The sequence below is a fragment of the Ctenopharyngodon idella genome, chromosome 17 (genome assembly GCF_019924925.1).
Source record: "Ctenopharyngodon idella isolate HZGC_01 chromosome 17, HZGC01, whole genome shotgun sequence".
NCBI classification, from domain to species: Eukaryota; Metazoa; Chordata; class Actinopteri; order Cypriniformes; family Xenocyprididae; genus Ctenopharyngodon; species Ctenopharyngodon idella.
In genome coordinates, this window is record NC_067236.1 from 9,604,950 (window position 1) to 9,616,969 (window position 12,020).

The 12,020-nt window shown below is 36.5% G+C and overlaps 2 protein-coding genes across 2 annotated transcripts; one reads left to right on the forward strand and one right to left on the reverse strand.

Moving 5' to 3' along the window:
• Window positions 1-207: 207 nt before the first annotated feature.
• On the reverse strand, window positions 208-6,200 carry degs2 (delta(4)-desaturase, sphingolipid 2). The gene is made up of 3 exons (XM_051868765.1): window positions 5,946-6,200; window positions 2,314-3,056; window positions 208-1,395 (listed from the first exon to the last, which is right to left on the reverse strand). The coding sequence occupies exons 1-3, from the start codon at window positions 6,025-6,027 to the stop codon at window positions 1,252-1,254; spliced, it is 969 nt and encodes a 322-aa protein (XP_051724725.1). The 5' UTR covers window positions 6,028-6,200; the 3' UTR covers window positions 208-1,251.
• A 992-nt stretch (window positions 6,201-7,192) lies between these two features.
• yy1a (YY1 transcription factor a) lies at window positions 7,193-11,473 on the forward strand. The gene is made up of 5 exons (XM_051868764.1): window positions 7,193-7,863; window positions 9,361-9,523; window positions 9,934-9,994; window positions 10,206-10,364; window positions 10,485-11,473. The coding sequence occupies exons 1-5, from the start codon at window positions 7,356-7,358 to the stop codon at window positions 10,665-10,667; spliced, it is 1,074 nt and encodes a 357-aa protein (XP_051724724.1). The 5' UTR covers window positions 7,193-7,355; the 3' UTR covers window positions 10,668-11,473.
• Window positions 11,474-12,020: the final 547 nt, after the last annotated feature.

Consider the following 12,020-nt stretch of genomic DNA (forward strand, 5'->3'; position numbering starts at 1 on the left):
TAAAACCATTCAGCTGCTCACAATTTCAAAATCATTTGCGATTTTTATAGATTTCTGGAAAAGAGAACTATTGTGTGATTCAGACAACGTACGCACATTTGAGAAATGATCTTAGATTAAATGTAGAATGGTTTCTACGCAACATTTTTAAATGAGGCCCCTAGAAGTTCACTAGAACTTTGTTTTAAACTAATTTGGAGGTATGAGGTTAAATATAGACGCTCTTTCGGTGAGCTCAAGAGATGGACATGGAAAAAAAAAATATATATATATATATATATACACAAACAACAATGTGAGATGAATTGAAAGAATTGGGTGAAATGTTTGATTGTGCAATGTATCCTGGTTTAATTAGGTTGATCCTGATTTTAAAAGTTGATGTTGATATTTCACAAAAATTACAATTAAATTAATCACATGGTGAGAGTGTGAGATTGATGGAATTAAAGAACTTTAAAAGCTTTTCCTCCTTTTAAAAAAAAAGTCTTGTCTCATGCTTCTATAAAAACAAATGTTGCATCTTCATTGAAAATTCAACAAATCTGTCAGCCGTTATTCAGATTCATCTTGTAAGAGAATTTTATTGAATTACAGTGTGCTGAACAAATATATTCCACAACATATTTATCACAGTGGCGTTCAGTTAAACTGTCACAGTGCAAACGACAGAACATATTAAACACAATTTAAAGACTCTTCTAGTTACACAACATTGCACAAAACAAAATATTAGATTTTCAAAAAGGCCTCACTGATGAAAAGGCATTTCATATCTGCTTAAACTCACATTTCATCTCAGCACTTCTTTCCTCAGGTACATCTTAACTGGCATCTCAGAAGTTCAATATATTTGAGTAACTATTGGCAATGATACACAAAAACAACTGCATTCATTTTGTTCATATACACCATAAGAACAATATCAGAATCTAATACAAAGTTTCACATCTTGGGTAGGAATGAATGTATGGAAATATTTTGAGAAGGTTAACTGAGCTTTGATACACCTAAACAGTAAATTACAAATCATGTAACATGGTCCCAGGTTCAGGGAATGTGAAGTAATAGTTTGGATATTGTTCCGATGGATCTTTATAATGAAATGCTGTGACAGAATGAAGAGGTTTGCAGGTTCATGTGTAAAAAAAGGTTTGTTCCTTTTCAACTAATAGCCTGCAAGTGCCAGTTATGTTTCATTTGCAGATCTGTGTAGTACTCTTTGGTTAGATCAGTAGTCTAATACCCAATTTATTCCTTTTTGCCAAGTTTGTATTGTCTCTTGATTCTGGCATAGGGACCGATGGTGTCATCAAATACAAAGTCCCAGAGCACTCGCATCCAGGAAGTGTGTTGAGGGAGTGAGTCATAGTACTCTGCTGCAATCCTCTTGACCTGTAAAATGAGAAAGATCCATAAATAAATCATAAATATTACTTACGAAATTTCTATTTATATACTTTGTATGACATGCATTATGTGAACCAAGAAATATGAATGAAGAATAATGCAGCTAGATTGTAAAGTGTAGATGAAGCGCTGGTTTCCTGTCTCTAGTGCTATCATACTTAATGGTTTAAACATTAACAGACACAATGTACTGCATAAGCAATCAGCTTACAGACATCACACTTTCAGTGAAAAAGAACCAAGGCATGTCTGTAAACTATGAACGCAATTAATTTTTTATTATGGACACTGATGAAGCCTGAAAAAGAGTTTAGCAAATATTTGTCTTTCTAGTTAGTATCAAAATGTCAAATGTCACATTCTTCCTCTTAATCAGTAACAGTGTCAAAATCAATACAGAGCATTACATTGCCAAGACGTTTCCACTTGAGCACTAGCCTGAAAAGTAAACTTACTTAGAGTTAAAAATCTGGTCTCCTTCTGTAAATGGTCATAGTGGACCACATCTATACGCTTATGCATGAAGAATCTCTTGTGTGAGTGAGATAAACCAAGGCAGCAACTCTAAACTGACACTTATCCAATAGGCATATACTAGTACAATATTGGTTATCAGCCAATATTGGCATCTTTTACAGCATCAGTCAGTATTGGATATTGAATTTCCTCCGTTTTTATATTTAGATCAACTTTGTCATCATCTAACCTTCATCTTTAAAACACTGAATTAATATTCATTAATGATTTTTCATTGTGTACATTATAATGTTGTGAATTTCACTTTTAGTGTGCAACAGCGACTTTTTTTTTTTAAAACAAAATAGTATCAATTTTAATATCTACCATAATTATCGGCTTATATCATAATTTTAATATTGCGCATCCCTAAAAATAAACTCGTACCTCAGGTAATTTGCTGCCAGGAATGCTGGGGAAGTCATGATGCTCCATATGGTATCCCACATTGAAGGTTATCAAGTTGAGAGAACCGTAATAAGAGTAGGTTTCATGACCTTTCATAAACATGTAGTGTTCAGCGATGAAATGTCCAGAGATGGGATGCAGGCCCATGCACAGTATAGAGCCAGCAATAAGATAGACTATAGGCTTGAGACCCCAAAAATAGTAGATGATAATGTCTACCACAAACTGCACGACTGCATTCAGCATCTCCAACCTGGTCACAGGCTTGGGGTTCACGACCAACGGACGGAGCGCGTAGAACAAAGGCTGGAGGAAGAGCCAGAGCACCTTCCTGGCTGGGGTGCAGAAGAACCAGCCCTCAAGGTCGGTTGGAATATCCACGTCCAAGCCATCTCCTCCGAGATACCGATGGTGGTCGATGTGGTACTTCTTGAAGGATGCCGAGTAAGGCAAGCCAATGGGGAGATTGGCGAACATGGCAAACCAGCGGTTCCAGCGAGCCTTTTTAGTGCCAAAGGCCACGTTGTGTGAAATGTCATGGATGGCGAGGGTCAGAGAGTGGTTGATGCAGCCACCGAATGCATACGCCCAAAACAACACCCACTTCCAGGAGAGCTCGTGAACCATGTAACATGCCAGCAGCTGGGTGAGTACCATCCCTGACACGACCCACTTCAGCTGGGGGTCATGACCCATCAAAGACTTGATTTCAGGATACTTTGCTGAAGAGAGAGAACAAGGTCAAGATAAAAATAGTTTAAATAGTAAAAAAGCTACATTTTTTATTATTATCATTTATATACACAAACGTGTGTGTGTATATATACACATATGATCTGAATTGTGTCACTAAAGAGATTTGAGATGACCAAATTGCCACAAAAATACATCTTTGAGGGAAATTGTTTTATAATATGAGCAGAAAGAGACCGCAGAGTGATGAGAGACATAAAACTTACACATTAAAAAAAATAAAAAAAATATTCACAACACAAGCAACAACCTTTTCCATTATAGTTCCTATATTGACAGCAATAGTGAAAAAAGAAAAAAAAAATCCTTCAAAGGATATAAACTGTTCTTTGAGCTCTTGAAATTAGTTTCTTGTTACAGGGATTATTATAGATTTTTATTGAAGTCTTATTCATGTTCAAGGATGTGTTGTACTTTCGGTTAAAGAAAGGTTGTACTTGAAATTAAGCCTTCACAACCTCATTAAATTAACACTTAAAATAATTATGCTTGCATCACTTTTGAAGCGGATTATTTTTTAAATTAAGATGTTATTATAATAACATCTTAATTCGATGCTATTAACAAACATCTTAAAAAGTTCATGTTATTTATACTTAGCATTGCAAAAAATAATATGACTATTACAGTTGCTAGTGGTAACCCATTAAACATGTTAAGGGTAGGGTAGTCAACCTATTACTAATTTTCCCCACACGGGAGATGCTCCCCGGACTGTGTGCCTTTTTAATTAGTAGATTTGTTTACCCTACTAATGTTCTGTTTATCATCCGCTGCTGCAGAATATCTAAGTTCCACAAACATCTATTTCACAGTGACCACTTTCACCTGTACAATTACATGTGACCTGCATGCAAATCTGCCATAACACTTTTTTTTTTTTCATGCAATTTGCATAATGTCTGTATGCAAACTGTTCATATTGCTAGGTTTTCTACTGGTCTGTGCTTGAGTGAATGGGAACATGCGAATCATATTTTTTTATCTAGGGGTAATACAGTCACAAGCAGTGATAATCATGAAATGGGCACCATTAAACATGGACATGTTCTTGATTTCAGTTCCATATGTCAAATTATCTGTGTATTTGTTTTGCCTTTGCATTTTACATATGTCAAACAAATGGCGCTCACAAAACATGCAGGTGTACAAATGCAGTTGGAGATTCATTGATTCGACTTTTCCTGCCCCTTGAGTCTCTGCTGTAATCTGAACAAGATCACACCTGTCATGGCTTATTGTCATGTAAATGCACAAACAGGTTTATTTTGAACAAAGTGTTTGTGTTTCGGCTTCTGTAAGTCGTATTCAAGCCTAAAGTAATCAAACCTGCATTCTGTGCTTCTGAACATTGTACAAGTTCATCCATGTAATGAGTAACCAAATGCCATAAAGTGTGTAAATAAAAGGTACCGCAAACTCCACTCCCAGATGCTAATACAATCCAAGGTGGTGCTTTGGCATACAAATAACTAAATGGTCTTTTAGCAAAACAAGAATAATTTAAAAACAAATTTGGATTGCACTGACACCAATAATTTTTAACACCAAGTTTTTCTGTTACTTAAAAATATTGTATAAAATAATGTATATTTACATTATACAATATTATATATAATATTTTACATTGTATTTCATGTTACTGAAAATATCAAATTTTATATATATATATATATATATATATATATATATATATATATATATATATATATTAGTATCCGAGTCATCATCCCTTCTGAAATGGTCTCAAGATGATAAAAGAATACACTATTAATATTTAAAGATCTTGAGGTGTAAAGCTATCCGTGTGACTTCACAATATCTTATCAATAACAAGAGGTGTTTTGGGGGGATAATGATGGAGAATTACAGTAAAGGGGACGTTCCCCCTGGCCTTCTGTCTTGTTATTTTTGTGTTGAAATCTCCAAGCTGTTCATAAATGTGTTTTATAGGGGAACTGAGCTTGTGACATTATATCTTTACTGTTATGGTCATAAGACTAGAATGTTGTCATCAAGTAAGACCCATTGCCATAGAGCCAATAATGCCTGGAATCAGTTTACACAAATTACTATCGCCTAAAGCCATTGTCTGGTAGATCCAGGAAAAACACATCTATATGTTTTACCTGTCTACACCTAGCCTATGTCTTGTCTAACTAGGCTACATTAAACTAAACATATGGCAAAGTGTGCTTGACCTCAAATACAAGTAGAATGAGAGGAGTTAATATTTTGCATATATAACACGACGACAGAGTATATAAACGAAAAAAAAAAAAGAAAGAAATTGGAAAATTCTCACTTCACGCTCCCTCTTCACACATACAAGCACACCCATAATCACGCTGGGTCACCGGCACGCGCTCACTCTTCCGGGGAAGATATGGGATTTTTTTTTTTTTTTTTTCTTATATTGGACGATATATTGAATATACTTTTTAGAATTTTAAACTAGTTCGGGAAGATGTACATTAGAATTAAAATGTCATTTTAATCGTCCGAATTCCTGTATAATCAGTGATTATTTTGAGTTATGCCGTGATAGGCAGTCATGATGAGATAAAGTGCTTCTTGATACACATTTGAGCTATAGGGTGAATTCATGGTGATTGGGACACTTTTTGCCATTGTGATAAATTGGAAAGTGTCCCAATCAACCTGAATTCACCCTATATATCTTTGTCAACACAAGATATACAACCAGATAACAAAATTTAACACGCTCCCAAATGGTTAAGTGGATATTTAAACTCAATTTAAGTCAGTCGGCTAGCCAAAACCACATGACTTCTACAGCATGTTTAACGAATTCTGCTGACTTAAAGTTGTATTTCTGTCATTTGATTTACACTTACCTAATATTTCTTTTCTTCTCCATGTGTGCGGTTGTTCATTATAAACCCATTCAAAGTCCCAGCGTCCAACTGCTTTCCCCATTTTTACACCTGTGTGCTGCTGGTGTAATGCGCTCAGGTGATTCCTCGCTTACTAGACTCGTTTCGGACACGCCCTCTTAGATAAGACAAGTATGGAAGGTGTGCCTGAAAGTCTATACCAACGGTAACTAACTTCAATCGAAACCCTAACGAAGTGGCGAGATTAAGCTGTCAGAGAGCAGCCTAGCCCATACAGTTTGCTTTGTCACAATAAGAAAATTACATTTTGCCACAGACGCAAATCGGTTGACTGTGGAATGTTTGGCAATTTGATTTAAAATATACGCGCGGCAATATACGAATTACACAGTAAAGGTTGGTTTATTTATTTATTTATTTTTCCCCCCTTTTATGATATATTTTAGCAGTGTCACAGTCCTGTAATTCTGGTCTAGACAGGTTTACGTCACCTTACCACGAGGGGGCGTTTATTATTATTATTCCATCAAATAGCCTAAAAAGCATTTAACAACAGACAAATTTAGATGTAATGTGATGCTTGTGTCATTTAATGTATAAGGCCTAATGAGAGAAACGAACATTTAAAAAACGAAACACACACACACACACACACACACACACACACATAACACAAATTATATATATAATTTTACAAAGTATAGCTGATTAAGAAAATATAGAAATAAAACAAAATTATGAAAAGTATGCCATTTCACTATTAATACCTAATAATAACAACACATGCTTTCATCACATTTCTTTGCTTTTACATTACACAACAAATACAAAACGTTAAAGTAAAATATTTGTATCGGACCATTTCATTGTAGGCTATGTATAAATGTAACTTAGTATATCACTTCCACTTCCATCTTATTGTATATCACTTCCACTTAGTTGTAAATCTATAGGTTTATTGACATAAACCCTCTTTATGTCAATCCAAAATATATTTGCTAATATATATACACAATGAAAAAGTTTCCGTGTCATGTGGCTACAACAGAAATCTGCCTACTTGAGTAACCAATACTGAACTTAAAACTACGTGTTTCAGAACAAAATAAACTTCTTTTACTTTGTTATGGATATGCAGTTTATTAGCTGTTCTTCAAAGTATGTGCCAATGAAGAATTAAAAACTAAACACCACTATTTTACAAAAGTTTAGTGGTGAGAATGAGGTCAAACGAAGAACAAGATCTCGCGAGATTTCGCTTTGCTGATCCTCAGGCAGAGTCCGTGAACGGAGTCAGTCAATGTGGGACGGAGTTTTGTCTGTTTGTTAGTGGAGAAGGAGGGGGAGAGCGGGTCGTTGATTTGACACAGGGCTTGCTTGAAATCAGTTCGGAGAGCAAGAAAGCCAAGAATGGCGTCGGGTGAGACACTGTACATTGAAACCGACGGCTCGGAGATGCCGGCCGAGATCGTCGAGCTGCACGAAATCGAAGTTGAGACTATCGAGACTACAGTGGTCGGTGGAGACGACGACGAGCACCAGCCGATGATCGCTCTGCAGCCTCTGGTTACAGACGATCCTAACCACGTTAATCATCAGGAGGTGATTTTGGTCCAAACTCGCGAGGAGGTCGTTGGCTGCGATGATTCAGACCTCCACGCAGACGACAGTTTCGAGGACCAGATCCTCATTCCCGTCCCTGTTCCGGTGGCAGAGGAGGAATATATCGAGCAGACTTTGGTGACCGTGTCTGGCAAGAATCCGTCGGGTAGGATGAAGAAAGGGGGAGGCAGCGGGAAAAGAGTGGTCAAAAAGAGCTTCCTTAACTCCGCCGAGGCGAGCGGACGCAAATGGGAGCAGAAGCAAGTGCAGATCAAAACACTGGAGGGGGAGTTTTCCGTCACTATGTGGGCATCTGGTAAGTTTTGACATCACATCAAGTGCTTTGTTCTCGCGCAGGCCTCGTGTGGGCCCTCTTCCTCTCGAGCCTGTTATAAAGCTGCCAGATAGCCCAGTGCCAGAAACGATTTTCAGACCGAAAAGCCACTTATAAGTATGGCCCCGGTCTAAATGTTTTTGTTTTGATGGGAAGCCATGTTTTAAGTGTGGATGGGCGCCGCCATATTCCTCCAGACCATTATGGCGGCGGCCCCGAAACATGGCGGTTGTGTGAGCGGGGAAAGATGGCGGCGGGAGCGGAGAGAGGCGCTGTGAGTCCGCCGCGCTGCTGCAGGCCGCAATGGCGCAGCTCATTTTGAAGAAGGGGAGGGACCTAGTCACACGATCTGCTGCTTGTCTGCAAACTATCTGTCTCACGGCGCTTCATTCCCTCAATAAACAAATGTTACCGCGTATTTAAATGTTGTAACTGGCAAATTAGGATACATCTAGCCGTTCCTTGTGCCGTGGAGCGATAATTCTCAGTTTAGTAAGACGTGATTAGCATTAGTACATATTTAACAGACAGATTTATTTTCCGCATTGATTTTAAAATGCTATTTAATGTTTAAAATACTGCGTATTTATTATTATTATTATTATTATTATTATTAATACATATTCGAATATTTATGGTGGAAAGCAAATTGTGTAATCTGGGAAAATACAGAAGTATTTATTGTAGCTGTGAAATCTTGGCGATTGTAATTGTGGTAAACAACTGTGTAAACTTGTGTAGAAAAATATCATCTCTTTGAACTTGGAATAGTTTTAAATAAAATGTGTTGTTTAAATACTGAAACATATGCAAATATTTAAACTACTAGTATACTCCAGTTATTTTATGTCGACGTTTGGAGCCTAGCAGCTTTACTGGATGTTGCATTATATTAGTAATATTCGTTATTGTTGTTGTGGGTATTATTCATTAGTTTCTTAAGTTTTCCACTTTGATGCGTCGTTTTATGGGAGTCCTGGCTCTAACGACCAAAATGTTTAGCATTACTTGAATATTAAAGTAAAGAACATGAGCATAGGGTGCAGGTTCAAGTGTTTGTTCGTTCAAGAGTGTGCCGTAATCCATAACACACTGCGCATGCGCGTCACGCGTCTGTTTGTTTGAAACATCAGTTTCACACAACGCAATACTTAACCGGTGGAAAAAACATGAAACGCGCTCTTCATTGCATTTCTATATTCTCAAAATGACCATATTTGGGTGCGGTGACTGAAATTGAAAGTACACCACAATAACATAATCAGCATATTAATTGCTTATGCATTTGTTTCAGAGAAAATGGAGAGAGAATTTATTTTATCCTGAAGATTAATCACTCATGACTAGAGTGTTGACTGTCATCAGTGCATTTAGTTTTTGTTTGTTATATATGTCCTTATAACGTTTTTCTCATTATGAATACAGCGTGTGTGATTTGATTAAGTACTTTGTTAAACGTTTCATCTTGTGTTTTGACAGATGATAAGAAAGATGTCGATCACGAGACAGTGGTGGAAGAGCAGATCATTGGGGAAAACTCTCCTCCTGATTACTCCGAGTATATGACAGGCAAAAAACTGCCCCCTGGTGGCATACCTGGTATTGACCTGTCAGACCCAAAACAGCTGGCAGAGTTTGCAAGGTGGGTATTCAGCAAAAAGATTGAAACTGTATATGAAGTTCCAAATGTAGGTTTGGTAGGAGCCTAATCATTCAGTCCTGTCAATCATCATCACCAGCTTATATAAGTAGCAGTCGTGCATGAGAGAATTTATGTTTGCAGATTTTAAAACCAATTGGTTCAGCAAATAAATCTGTTTATACATTTGTTGTGTTTGCATTGTTATTGTTGTATTGATTTGATTTTTATGTAACATTTTGAAAAACAAAAACAAATAACTGATATCACAAGTCTGTATGTTTTAGATACAAATTATATTTTACCGTCACAACTGCCTTTAGTTTTTTACTTAAGTATGTTCTTTATTACCGAACTCCTGGATTAAACAACACGCATGCAAATGATTACCCTTAATATTTTTCACAATACAGAATGAAGCCGAGGAAAATAAAAGAAGACGATTCTCCAAGGACGATAGCCTGCCCCCACAAAGTGAGTGCCTTTTGTTTTAATTTTTTTTTTTTTTTAGCATTTGTGAGAATTGTTCAATTTCTGTAGCAGAAGTGCTGATTTAGGATATTGTGCTTCAGTTTCAAGATGGAATCACTGTTTAATATTTATTAATGATTTTGTCTAGTTTATCTTGATTTTTTTTTTTTATTAGGATTTTAGTTGTTTATCATCATTGTCTTTATTATAATAGGGTTGCACAAAAATGTTTCGGGACAATTCCGCTATGAGAAAGCACTTGCACACCCATGGGCCACGGGTTCATGTCTGCGCTGAATGTGGGAAGGCGTTTGTGGAAAGTTCCAAGCTAAAACGACATCAGTTGGTTCATACTGGTGAAAAACCTTTCCAGGTAAGATTATTTTTTGTTAATGCTTAAAAAAAAAATGGATAATGTTATTCAGAATAGTGTGGATCTGAATTAAATATAAATAATAAATGTCCTAATGTTTTATCATCTTTTCCTCCACAGTGTACTTTCGAAGGATGTGGAAAGCGCTTTTCTTTGGACTTTAACTTGCGCACACATGTGCGGATTCACACTGGAGACAGACCGTATGTTTGCCCGTTTGATGGCTGTAACAAGAAATTTGCTCAGTCCACCAACCTGAAGTCTCACATTTTGACACACGCGAAAGCTAAAAACAATCAGTGAGATCGCTCGCTGAGGAAAGTTTCCCTAAAGACTCTGACAACAGCTTCCTGCTCCAAAACCCACTTTGTATGTCGTTTCTAGAACCATTCTTTTCTAAGAGAATCTCAGCACACATTTTGATGGGATTTGAAATGTGAATGAGGACCTGATACCAAACTATCCCGTCAACCTTCTCATGGTATAGACCTGAATTAAATAACTTCCCGGTTATGAGAATTTCTTCTTTCGAAGATGTGATTGTTTTTGTGGACCCTCATTCACATACAAGATGCTCATTATCCTGAGCCCAAAGAAGCAAATTGTCCATCAGTGTGTCTGTTTCTACTGGTTTGCAAAGACAAAGACTGCTTTTTAGATGTCTTCAAAGTGTGCATATTGTACACTTTTTAGAGCGTAGAGCTGTCATAATATGTGTGTGTGCGTGCGTGTGTGTGTGTGCGCGTGCGTGTATTGTCCCTGAGACTTAAAATCTGTGAATGCTTTTCTTCAAGGAGAATGAGTTGGCGTTCAGCTTTTTTTTCTTTTTCAATGTAAATACAGCTTTTCTTTGTGAGAGGTATCCTGTGCAGGTATCTCATTTTGTATACCTGACCTGTATAAATGTTTTGAAATCATGTAGATAATAGATATGTTGATTAGATTGTGTTTAACCAATTAAAAGTTTTATCCAGCTTCAGGAAGTACTACTACATACACATGCCTTCTTTTGTAACACGGTAACAATCTACTCAGTATGTGAAAAGACAATTTTCCATCGAATTCTCTAATTTATTTGATGATATGGAATAAAGCTAAACTCCCCTGTGCAGTTGCTAAGAGCCTGAATTTATCATGCTGTTGTATGCTAAATGCCCTCAATTGACTTAAAGCTGCACAATCCTTGCTTTTAATTTCATTTGATTTCACAAATGATCTCTTGAAAGTGATATGGGTCTGGTTCATGGTAATTGTCAAAAAGTATTATTGCATTAGTAGACAACAGTTACAAGCAGCAGTGAATGTAAAATTTGAAAATGTATGTTTGTTTCAATCATAACATGTAACTGTAATAATTATATTTAGTTACAGTAACAAAAAAATCACAACACTAACATTACATTACTTCAAGTTAATATTAAAACATCCTAACTTAGAATATGAGTGAGTAATGTGAGGCTAAGTATGATGTCCCATACTCGGAATTTGTATATGAATATGCACAATATTCAGTTATAAATTGTATGAAATTACACATGTATGCTTTAAGTATTTTAAGTGCTAGTATACTATTGGCAATGAAGACGGCTTGCTTTTGCCAATACTTGCAGTGCATCACAGACTAACGATTCCTAAAAATCATTAAACTATTAATCT

Excerpts from the sequence above, each read along its gene's own strand:
- degs2 (XM_051868765.1), bottom strand. The coding sequence starts at position 6,027 with ATGGGGAAAGCAGTTGGACGCTGGGACTTTGAATGGGTTTATAATGAA. Across the intron at positions 3,057-5,945 it reads GAGAAGAAAAGAAATATTAG|CAAAGTATCCTGAAATCAAG; the intron begins GTAAGTGTAAAT and ends CTCTCTCTTCAG. Across the intron at positions 1,396-2,313 it reads CTGGCAGCAAATTACCTGAG|GTCAAGAGGATTGCAGCAGA; the intron begins GTACGAGTTTAT and ends CTCATTTTACAG.
- yy1a (XM_051868764.1), top strand. The coding sequence starts at position 7,356 with ATGGCGTCGGGTGAGACACTGTACATTGAAACCGACGGCTCGGAGATG. Across the intron at positions 9,995-10,205 it reads CGATAGCCTGCCCCCACAAA|GGTTGCACAAAAATGTTTCG; the intron begins GTGAGTGCCTTT and ends TTATTATAATAG. Across the intron at positions 10,365-10,484 it reads CTGGTGAAAAACCTTTCCAG|TGTACTTTCGAAGGATGTGG; the intron begins GTAAGATTATTT and ends TTTCCTCCACAG.